At 55.9% G+C, this 10,848-nt stretch overlaps 1 protein-coding gene across 2 annotated transcripts in view; it reads left to right on the top strand.

The window, feature by feature from the left end:
- Positions 1 to 598: 598 nt before the first annotated feature.
- NECTIN2 (nectin cell adhesion molecule 2) overlaps positions 599 to 10,848 on the top strand; it is a 41,330-nt gene continuing 31,080 nt past the window's right edge. For both annotated transcript variants that reach the window (XM_007997151.3, XM_007997152.3), the window contains exon 1: positions 599 to 914. In XM_007997151.3, the coding sequence (XP_007995342.1) occupies positions 827 to 914 (88 nt within the window). In that variant the 5' untranslated portion in view covers positions 599 to 826. The remainder of the gene's footprint in view (positions 915 to 10,848) is intronic.

The raw sequence follows: 10,848 nt of genomic DNA, 5'->3' as shown, positions 1-10,848 counted from the left end.
TAGAGTCCAGGGCAAAGATTAGAAACGCACGAGGGTACGGGAGACAGGCTCAGAGCGATGGGCGCGACCTGCGGGGAGGTCGCACAACCAGGACGTGCTGGGGGCAGGACCGTAAGGCCCCACGTGCGTCAGGCAACTGTGGTGAGAGGACCCGAGCAGGCAAGAAAGGGCAGGATTCGAACTGTGGGCAGAACTGAGGCCAGGACGGACTGAGCTAAGAGACCGGGCGAACTAAGGCTAGGGCGAGGGGCGGGGCTGGTGGGGGCGGGGCTTCGCGGGGGCGGAGTCGACTGGAAGGTCCTAAGGGGGCGTGGCAAGACCTCGGCGAGGCGGCCTGCAGGCTGGGGGCAGGGGGCGGGGCGCGGGATCTACTCCGGAGCAGAGGGGGCGTGGCTAGACCTTAGGGGGCGTGGCTTAGCGCTGGGAGCAGACAGACAGAGAATTCTGTGGCAGGGGCGACCTTAGAATCCTGGGGAGGAGCGAGAATGGAATCCCGGGGAGGAACAGGCGTGGAATCCAGGGGGCGGGGCAGAACGCCAGGAGGGGGCGGGGCCGGAGCCGGGGTCGACTCGGCTCGGGGGAGCAGCGGGTGGATCCTGTGACGTCAGCGGGTTCGAACCGCCGGAGCTGAGCGAGGGGCCGGGGGTGCAGAGCCGGGCGGGAGAGCTGGGCCGGGAGAGCAGAACAGGGAGGCTAGAGCGCGGCGGGAACCAGCCCGGAGCCGGAGCCGGAGCCCCACAGGCACCTACTCGCCCGCCCAGCCTATCGGCCCCCACAGAGTGGCCCGCGGGCCTCCGGCCGGGCCCAGTCCCCTCCCGGGCCCTCCATGGCCCGGGCCGTTGCCCTCCTGCCGTCGAGATCGCCGCCGACGCCGCTGCTGTGGCCGCTGCTGCTGCTGCTGCTCCGGAAAACCGGTGAGATGAGCGGACGGCCCCCTGCCCCCGCGCGGACCCCCTCCTCCCTTACCTTCCGAATTGGGGAAGCCGAGCACCTTCCCCGCCCACCACCGGCTCCCCGAGCCCCCTCTCCCGTGTCCCCTTCCTGGCTGGCCCCCCCGACTCCGACCCTCTACATGTCCGATTCTCTCGAGGAGACTCTGACCCCTCCTCTCTGCATCTCTCTCACCACCACCCCCATCCTTCTTAATCCAACTGCCCATCCTACGCCGGCTTGTCTGTCCCCCTCCCCCTTTCTCGGATTCCCGCGCCGAAAGGGTTAAATCCGAGGAAGGCCTGGCGCCCCCTCCCCACCCCGCGCGGAGCAGTTCACCCGGATCTGGGTCTCTATCTCCTCTACCCGTCTCAGGAATGTGGGGAATGTTCCCCCCACCTCCCGCAGTAGGGTCTGGAGGAAGAGGCGAGACCACCCCCCCTCCCCCATTTTTCCTTCTTCCCGGCTTGGGTGTCTGAGGCCCGGAGAGAACTGAGGACAAGGGGACCTGATTCGGGTCCCTTGGAGGGCGAAGGATAAGAGTTCTGGCGACTTAGTGGGAAGGGCCTGAGCTCGGAGCTCCAACCCCGAACCTCAGGGAGTTGGGGGCTCTGACACCGTGGACTCCAGAAAAATTAGGGGCCAGGGGCTCCGTCTTCTGGGTCCCTGGTAGAATGGAGGCTAAGCGCTACGTCTAACTGGGATATAGGTAAAACTGGGGGCGAGAGAGGATCAAACTTGTAGATTCTGGATTTAATTGTGGGCAGGGGGCTTCGTTTTCTGGGTTCCCGGCAGAACTGGGGGGACAGGAGACTCGATCTCGTCAGCTTCAGACTTAATTGTGGGCAGAGGAATGTCTTCTGAGATCCAAATAGAAGTGCGAGCTGCGGGCCCCGTCTCTTGGGCTCCAGATATGATCAAGGGTCGAAGGCTCTGTCTTGAGGCTGGAGTCTCAGTCGCCTGAGCCCCGGATAGAACGGGAGGCCCCGAGTCCCAGAGGCTTTCCCTGTGAATGGTCGGGGGCGACGGAGACGTCGCCGGGGAAGTTTTCCTGGTTTCACTCTCGCCGAGCCAGGGAGGGGCGGGGCGGGCGCTCCTGACTCCGTGTTCCGGACTCCCCGGTTTCGGGACCTTATCTATCTTCTGGTGGCGCCTTTGTCCTCAGAGCCGTAGCAGGAGGTGGACGAGTGGAGCCGCCGCCCTTATCCCTCCCCCCCATCCCTCCCACTGGGATGCCTTGGACCCCCTGGCGTCCTTCCATCCACCCCATTAGGGGAGGAGAGCGGCTCCCCTGGGGAGGGAGGGGCTGGGAGGGAACCCTTGAAAGAGGCACTGGCCCCGCCCCTTGCAGGTGACCCGGCTGTGTATTCCCAGCGACAAACTCTGGGATGCTAGAGTTTCCCGAGGGTTTGCGCAGAAAAGAGCTCAGGGGGATCTTGGGGGAACCCCAGCCCACCTCTCTGGCCTCATTTCCCCCAGGATGGCTCTCACTGGCCTCCCAGCTTTGACCCAGAGCTAGGGACTCCCCGTCAATCCCCTGCCTCTCCCTTCAGGCAGAAATAGAGAGGTAAGATCAGAACTGGCACCTCTGGGTGAATTCTCCAAAACCACCAGACCCTGAACCTACTGTTGGCTTGGTGCATGATCTCACGGAAGGCTCCAGCTTGCCCTGGGAGACAGGTCCTGTTTCTGTTTCCATCTTACAGATGAGGAAACAGGCTCAGCAAAGGCAAGCTGGCTTCTCAAGGTCTCACAGCAGTTCCTGGGGAAGCCCGGCTGCGGTTCTTCAGAGCCCCTCACTGGGTGGGCTCCAGGAAGTGCCTCTGAGTTTCCATTTCCTCCCTCGTAAAAAAACTGAGATAACAATCCGTTCCCTGCGGACCATCTGGAAGGCTCCAAGGCCCCACTGATTCCCTATGAAAGCTCTTAGCACCTGGGGAAGGAGCTATCGACCCTTTTCCTGACCGCCCCCCCCCCAATCCTTCGCCTCTGTGGTCCGCTGGCTGGCTGACTGGCACGTGCTCACTCCAAATCTCTTTCTCCCCTCCTCCTCGATGTTTTCCTCATTCCCTCACTTTCTTTCCCCCTCTTCATCTCTCTTCGTTTCTCACCCTCTCTTTCTCCATCCCTCTCCAAGCTCTTTCTTCCCCTCTCTCCATCTCTCTCTCTCCTCCCCATCCTTCTCTGTATACCTCTCTAGCTGCACTGCCTTCACCGCTTGGCCTCCTCAGGGAATGCGGGTGCACCACCTGGGCCCCCAGCTGGGCCGGCTCCCCTCCCCCAGCTTCCTTCCCTGCCCATCCATGTGTCCATGTCCGCCAGGCAGCCCCATGTAGTGGAGGGGGAGGGGAGCAGAGGGACGGCAGCCTTGCTGTCTCCTCTCATTAGGGAAGGGGGACTGGGCAGAGAAGTGGGGGGGTGGGTATATAGAGAGGCTGGAGCTACAAGGATGGTGATAGAGGCCAACAGAGGGAAGCGGTCAGACACAGATTTAGGAATGGGGTCAGAGACACATCTAGGAATGGAACCAGAGGATGGAGGGGAGGTGAAATACCATCACAGGATGAGGCGGAAAGACACTGGAGTGGGACTGGGACAGAGGAGGGTGGGGGAAGGGAGATAGATACCAGATGAAGGCAGGGACAGAAAAAGGAAAGGGGTTTGGTGACAGGCAGGGAGCCCCAAAGACTCCAGCTGTGGAAGAGCGGAGGTGCCGTGACCCAGGGAGGTCAGTGTACAGGGGGCCTCAAGGCCAGCGATATGTGGGGGCCACAGGGAGTGATGAACACAGGAGGGACAGGGAGCTGGGGACAAGAAGCTGGGCACATGGGCCAGCTCCCCCGCCCCTGCCTGGGACGCTGTTACATTTTTAATGTCCCAGCAATGCTGACAAATGGAGCAGGAAGAGGAGGAGAAGTGGGGGCCCAGCGAGATGGGCCAGGCTGTGAGAAGGTGTGGGAAGACAGGGCACTGGAGACCCCGGAGGCAGGGAGACCCCACGGTCAGAGACAGAAACAGACACTCTTAGAGACGTAGACCAGAAGTCTTGGGAGAGGAGAGCCCCAGGAATCAAGGCAGAGAGCCAAGTTCCAGAGATAGGGAGACCCAGACAGAGAAAGAGACCAGAAATGTCAGACATACAGAGGAAAGAGGAAGAGAGTGACTAAGGAGGACGGGGTATCTTCTTGGGCTAATGAAAATGTTCTATAATTGCTCGGGTGTTGGATGGCCAACTCTGAATATACAAAGCCACTGAACTGTACACTTTAAATGGGTAGATTGTATGGTATGGGAATAATGTCTTAATAAAGCCATTACAAAGAGACAGAGAATATGAGAGGCACAGAGCGGAGACCAGAGACTCTGGGAGACACGGATAAGAGTGACAGAGGCCAGGCACAGTGGCTCATACCAGTAATTCCAGCACTTTGGGAGGCTGACGCAGGAGAATCCCTGAACCGAGTTCAAGGCTGCAGTGAGCCCTGATTGCACCACTGCATTCCAGCCTGGGCCACAGAGCAAGATGCTGTCTCAAAAGAGAAAACAGTAACAGAGATCCCAAGAGAGACCCTGGGAATTCGAGACACAGAGGGACAGGGACCCTAAGAACTACACACAGAGAGAGATAGAAGAGACCCTGAAAGACACAGATAAGAGACGCTAAGAGACAGCAGGGAGACCATTAAAAGACTTTCAAGAAGCCGGGCACGGTGGCTCGCGCCTGTAATCCCAGCACTCTGGGAAGCCCAGGCAGGTGGATCACTTGAGCTCAGGAGTTCAAGACCAGCCTGGGCAACATGGCGAAACTCTGTCTCTGCAAAAAGTTTAAAAATTAGCCAAAGGTGATGGTGTGCGCCTATAGTCCCAGCTACTTGGAAGGCTGAAGTGGGAGGATCCGCATGAGCCAGGAAGGTTGAAGCTGCAGTGAGCTGAGATCACACCACTGTACTCCACCCTGGGCAACAAAGCAAGATCCTATCTCAAAAAACAAAACAAAACACACAGATTAGAGGCCAGGGGGCAGCTGCAGAAATCCAGGCGCAGACAGCTCTACATCCTGGCTGCTACAGCCACTGCTCACCCCCCAAACCAGCTCCCGGATTTCCACTGTGGGGGGTGGGCACTGTGATTAATGCAATTAATTAACTAACAAGGTGGCTGAGGCAGCAGCTGAGGCCAGTACTCAAAGCCTCTGGCCTTCAAGGGCCTGCTCTAGTCCCGACGCGCCTTGCCATAGGAAGGTGGGTCACTGTGCTTTATAGATCTGTGGGGGAAGCCAGGCCCTGGGGAGCCAGCCAGGCAGGAGTCCAAGAGCCCAACTTCTCCTCCCATAGACCCAGGTGTCCAGCCTCAGGCCCCGCCTCCCTCAGACCCAGGAGCCCAGCTCCCAGCCCCTCCTCCCTCAGACCCAGGAGTCCAGGCCCCCATCCCTCCTCCCTCAGACCCAGGAGTCCAGGCCCCCAGCCCCTCCTCCCTCAGACCCAGGAGTCTAGGCCCCAGCCCCTCCTCCCTGAGACCCAGGAGTCCAGGCCACCATCTCTCCTCCCTCAGACCCAGGGGTCCAGCTTCAGTCCCCTCCTCCCTCAGACCCAGGAGTCTAGGCCTCTAGCTCCTCCTCCCTCAGACCCAGGAATCCAGGCGCCCAGCCCCCTCCTTTCTCAGACCCAGGAGTCCAAGCCCCCAGCCTCTCCTCCAGGGTTCCATAAGTCACTCTGCACCCTCCTCGCTGCCTTGGCCTACCCACCTATGGATCTCAGGGTCTCAAGCTGTGTCTGTCCCCATAGTTCTCCCATGGGCTCACACCACGCCCTGGACAGCCTCCACTCTGCCACTACAGGAAGCCTGCAGGTACAGTCCACAGGGAGAGGAAGTATATCTGGGGACCCAGCTCACACCTCATGAAGCTGTCACCAGTCTGGCTTGCCCAGTGACACTGAGGGAGGCTGGTGTTCCCATGGCCACAGTCCCCCAGCTATGGTGCTGGCCATGTCCTGGCCAAGTTCACGGCACAGCCCCTGCCTAGCAGTGTGTTGGATGGTGGGGGCTCACTCCAGGCCGGCCATCCTCCTGGCTGTATCTCCCTTGCCCCCACCTGACATGCAGAGAGTCTGGGCAGCGGCCCTCACCCCTGTCCCCCTTACCTCCACAGCCTGTCAGCCTCCAAGTCCCTACCGTCCCAGCTTCTCCCTGTCACCCTCACCGCCAGTCCCGCTCTCCCATTCCAAGTTCTGAGTGTTTCCAGTCTAGCCCTCCTCCATCCCCATAGCCCCTGCCCTGATCCTGGCGCCTCTTCCCCCAGACCCCTGCCCCACTGAGGGCTCTGTCTCTTTTTTTTTTTTTTCCTTTGAGACAAGAGTCTCACTCTGTTCCCCAAGCTGGCAAGTGTCTCACTGTCTCACTCTGTCATCCAAGCTGGTACAGTGACACCATCTCAGCTCACTGCAACCTCCACCTCCCAGGTTCAAGGGATTCTCGTGCCTCAGCTTCCCAAGTAGTTGGGATTACAGGTTGGTGTCACAGTGCCCAGCTAATTTTTGTATTTTTAGTAGAGACGGGCTTTTACTGTGTTGCCCAGGCTGGTCTCCTGGGCTCAGGTGAGCCACTGCACCCGGCCTGTGAAGGTTTTTTCTTTCTTTCCTTCTTTTTTATTTATTTATTTATTTTTTTTTTTTGAGACATGGTAGCGGGCACCTGTAATCCCAGCTACTCAGGAGGCTGAGGCAGGAGACCCAGACAGAGTGAGACTCTGTCTCAAAAAAAAAAAGAAAGAAAAAACACAGAAAAGACTTGAGCTTGTTTCCTGAGGGCTCTGTGCAGAGGAGGGCGTGTTCTGCTGCAGTTTCTAGCAGGACCCTCTGGCTGTGCTTAGGAACAGACCACAAGGACAACTGCAGTCCTCCAGGTGGGAAGTGGCAGTGGATTAGACCAGGGCAGGGACTGGGGAGGCGTCAGAGGTGTTCTAAATAGATAAATTTCAAAAAAAGGAGGTGTCAGGGTTTCCTGATAGATTGCTTGTGATCTATCACAAGCCCATTTTGTGTGAGAGAGAAAGAGGTGAAAATGCCTTAAAAATGGACTGTAGGCAGGACGCGGTGGCTCACGCCTGTAATCCAAGCACTTTGGGAGGCCAAGGCAAGAGGAATTGCTTGAGTCCAGGAGTCCAGGAGTTTGAGAACAGCCTGGGCAACAAACAGTGAAACCCCCTTTCTACAAAATAGATTTTTGTTTAATTAGTCAAGTATGGTGGTGCCCGCCTGTATTCCCAACTACTCAGAAGGCTGACGTGGGAGGATTGCTTGAGTCCAGGAGGTTGAGGCTGCAGCACGCTGAGATCACACCACTGCACTCCACCCTGAGCAACGGAGTGAGATCCTATCTCAAAAAAAAAAAAAAAAAAAAGGACTGTTAACCCCACAGGGCCTGAACTATCCTGTTCATTCATTTGGAATTAGAAACTCAGAATGGGGAACTTACAGCAATAGGATTTTTTTTTTTTTTTTTTGAGACGGAGTCTCGCTCTGTCGCCTAGGTTGGAGTACAGTGGCGCGATCTCGGCTCACTGCAAGCTCTGCCTCCCGGGTTCACACCATTCTCCTGCCTCAGCCTCCCGAGTAGCTGGGACTATAGGTGCCCGCCACCTTGCCCGGCTAATTTTTGTATTTTTAATAGAGATGGGGTTGCACCGTGTTAGCCCTCCTGACCTTGTGATCCGCCCGCCTAGACCTCCCAAAGTGCTGGGATTACAGGCATGAGTCACTGCGCCCAGCCCTTTTTTTTTTTTTTTTTTTTTTTTTTGTTTGAGACGGAATCTCCCTCTGTCCCCCAGGCTGGAGTGCAGTGCCATAATGTAATCTCAGCTCAATACAGCCTCCGCCTGCTAGGTTCAAGTGATTCTCCTGCCTCAGCCTCCCGAATAGCTGGGATTATGGGTACCCGCCACCACACCCGGCTAAGTTTTGTATTTTTAGTAGATTTTTTGTATTTTCGTTTCACCGTGTTGGTCAGGCTGTTCTCAAACTCCTGACCTCAGGTGATCCACCCGCCTCGGCCTCCCAAAGTGCTGGGATTACAGGCGTGAGCCATTGCACCTGGCAGCAATGGGATTTTAGAGCCTCATTCATTCATTCATTCAGCAAATATTGAACATCTACTAGGTACCAATCTCTCTTGTAGATGCTGAGGGTACAGGTGTGAGCAAAACAGACGGAAGATCCCTGCCCTCATGGCACTGGCAGTCAGTTTCCAGGAGGATGTGACATATCTAGTGTGTGAGATGGTGAGAAGCACTATGCAGACAGAGAACATAACAGGGCGAAAGGGCGGAAGAGCAGCCAGCCAGGGAGGGGAGAGGAGGTGGCAGCTGAGGTGGAGTATCTGGGGTAAAAGACCCCTCCAAGGAGTGTGCCCCACAAGACGCTAAAAGTGGTGGGTTTGTTTGAGACAGGGTCCTCACTCTGTCACCCAGGCTGGAGTGCAGTGGTCCATTCTCGGCTCACTGCAACCTCCACCTCCTGAGTTCAAGTGACTCTCCCTAAAATAGCTGGAATTACAGGCATGCAGCTAATTTTTGTATATTTAGTAGAGACAGGGTTTCACCATGTCGGCCAGGCTGGTCTTGAACTCCTGGCCTCAAGTGATCCACCCACCTTGATTTCCCAAAGTTCTGGGATTACAGGCATGAGCCACCGCCCCCAGCCTAAAGTGGTTTTTTTGTTTTAATCCTCCAAAGCCAGTAGTGCTCAGATGCCATTCATTCACTTGGCAGTGTTTATTGAGCACCTACTATGTGCTAGGCCCTGTTGTAGGTGCTGGGGATACAGTAGGGGAATAACACAGACAAACCTCGGGGCTGGAGAGGGCAGACCCTCTAGCACCCAGGACCTGTTTGTTGAGTAACTATTTGTTTTTTGGATTTGACCTATAAGATGTGAAAGAATGGCCAGTTTCTTCCAGGTTCTGCCTTTTCCTGATCCCTCCCTCTCTCCCTACTACCAAATCCCTTCCATTTTAAACTTTTAAATCCTGGTGAGGCACAGTGGCTCACGCCTGTAATCGCAGCACTTTGGGAGGCTAAGGTGGGCGGATCACCTGAGGTCAGGAGTTCAAGGCCAGCCTGGCTAAGATGGTGAAACCCTGTCTCTACTCAAAATACAAAAATTAACCGAGTGTGGTGACACACGCCTGTAATCCCAGCTACTCAGGAGGTTGAGGCAGAATTGCTTGAACCCGGGAGGCAGAGGTTGCAGTGAGCCAAGATGGCGCCACTGCACTCTGGCCTGGGTGATACAGCGAGAAAGACTCTGTCTCAAAAAAATAAAATCCTAAGACCTGTTATCTTCCTCCCCAACACTCAGTCTCAGTCTCAACCTCTTGTTCTTTTCACTGCCACCTTTTTTGTGTCATTTTGCTGTCTGGTCATCTATTTCTGCTCAGCCCACCACCTTCCCCTCGACGTCTTTGGAAGAAGTGAAGTCATTCTCCATTTGAAGAATCCTCAACGGCTCCCACTTACCGCAAAGAGGAAGCTAACCTCCTAGGCCCCAGCCTACTTTGCTGTCTCTGCAGTTCACACAGGCCCAAATGGCTTTCCTTGACCCTCACTGAGTGGCCTTCCCTGCTTGCCCAGCTAGGAAGGGGCCGGAGCCCTTAACCACCCTGATTCTAACCTCGGTGTCTTTGGGGGCCAGGCGGGTGATAAGTCGCAGCACCTGGGTGATAACTCTGCCTCAACCTTCCCGAGTAGCTGGGATTACAGGTGTGTGTCACCACACCCGGTTAATTTTTGTATTTTGAGTAGAGCCGGAAGGGAGTGCCCTGTGGGAGGGAGGTTGTGCTTCCTCAGCCCCAGTCAGCTGTTGCTCCCAGGAGCCACGTATCCGGACTTCTGTCTGGAGCTTTAGACAGCAATCTCCAGGCCTTCTGTGTGGGCCGCTACTTCCCATCTGAAATAACACTCTGTGGGCCAAAGCAAACATGCGCCACAGCCAGATCTGGCCTGCAACAGGAGGCTGACCGCCACTGCTCTGCTCACCGCCACTGCTCTGCTCACCTGGGCCAAGCCCCGTGAAGATCCCCCATGAGCAAGTCCTTCCATGGAACTGTCACAGGGACCCTGGAGGGAGGCTGAAACATCCCCATTTTATAGATGGAGGAAGCTGGGCTTGGAAACAAGGTTGCCAGCTGGAAAGGGTGTCAGCCTTAAATAATGAGATTCAGAAAATATGATTAAGTACAGAGTTTATTGAAGCCTAAAGCTTGAGGATGGCCACCCGGGAGTGTGGATTCGAGTTGCTCCAAATAAACCCTTTGACTAGCTGTAATTACAAGTGGACTTTTTTCTTTGTGAGACAGGGTCTCACTCTGTCACTCAGTCTGGAGTACAGTGTGTGATCATGGCTCACTGCAGCATCAGTTTCTCAGGCTCCCGGCCTCGAGTGATCCTCCTGCCACAGCCTCCCTAATAGCTGGGACTACAGGCCCTAGCCACCTTGCCCAGCTATTTTTTTTTTGAGATGGAGTCTCGCTCTGTTGCCCAGACTAGAGTGCAGTGGCATAATCTCTGCTCACTGCAACCTTCGCCTCCCAAGTTCAAGCGATCCTTCTGCCTCAGCCCCCCAATAGCTGGTATTACAGGCACGTGCCACCATGCCTGGCTAATGTTTATATTTTTAGTAGAGACGGGATTTCGCCATGTTGGCCAGGCTGGTCTCAAACCCCTGACCTCAGGCAATCTGCCTGCCTCGGCCTCCCAAAGTGCTGGGATTACAGGCGTGAGCCACCACATCCAGCCTGCAAGTGGATTTTTAAGGACCAAAGAAGAGAGAGTTCCTAAATTGTTAACCAAGAATTTACATTAAAATAGCATAAGGTATCTGCAGGTCTGGAACTGGAAAAAAAGATAACAGGAGGTATTGATTG

Source organism: Chlorocebus sabaeus, chromosome 6, assembly GCF_047675955.1.
Source record: "Chlorocebus sabaeus isolate Y175 chromosome 6, mChlSab1.0.hap1, whole genome shotgun sequence".
NCBI lineage: Eukaryota > Metazoa > Chordata > Mammalia > Primates > Cercopithecidae > Chlorocebus > Chlorocebus sabaeus.
This window is presented reverse-complemented; position numbering and strand designations above follow the sequence as displayed.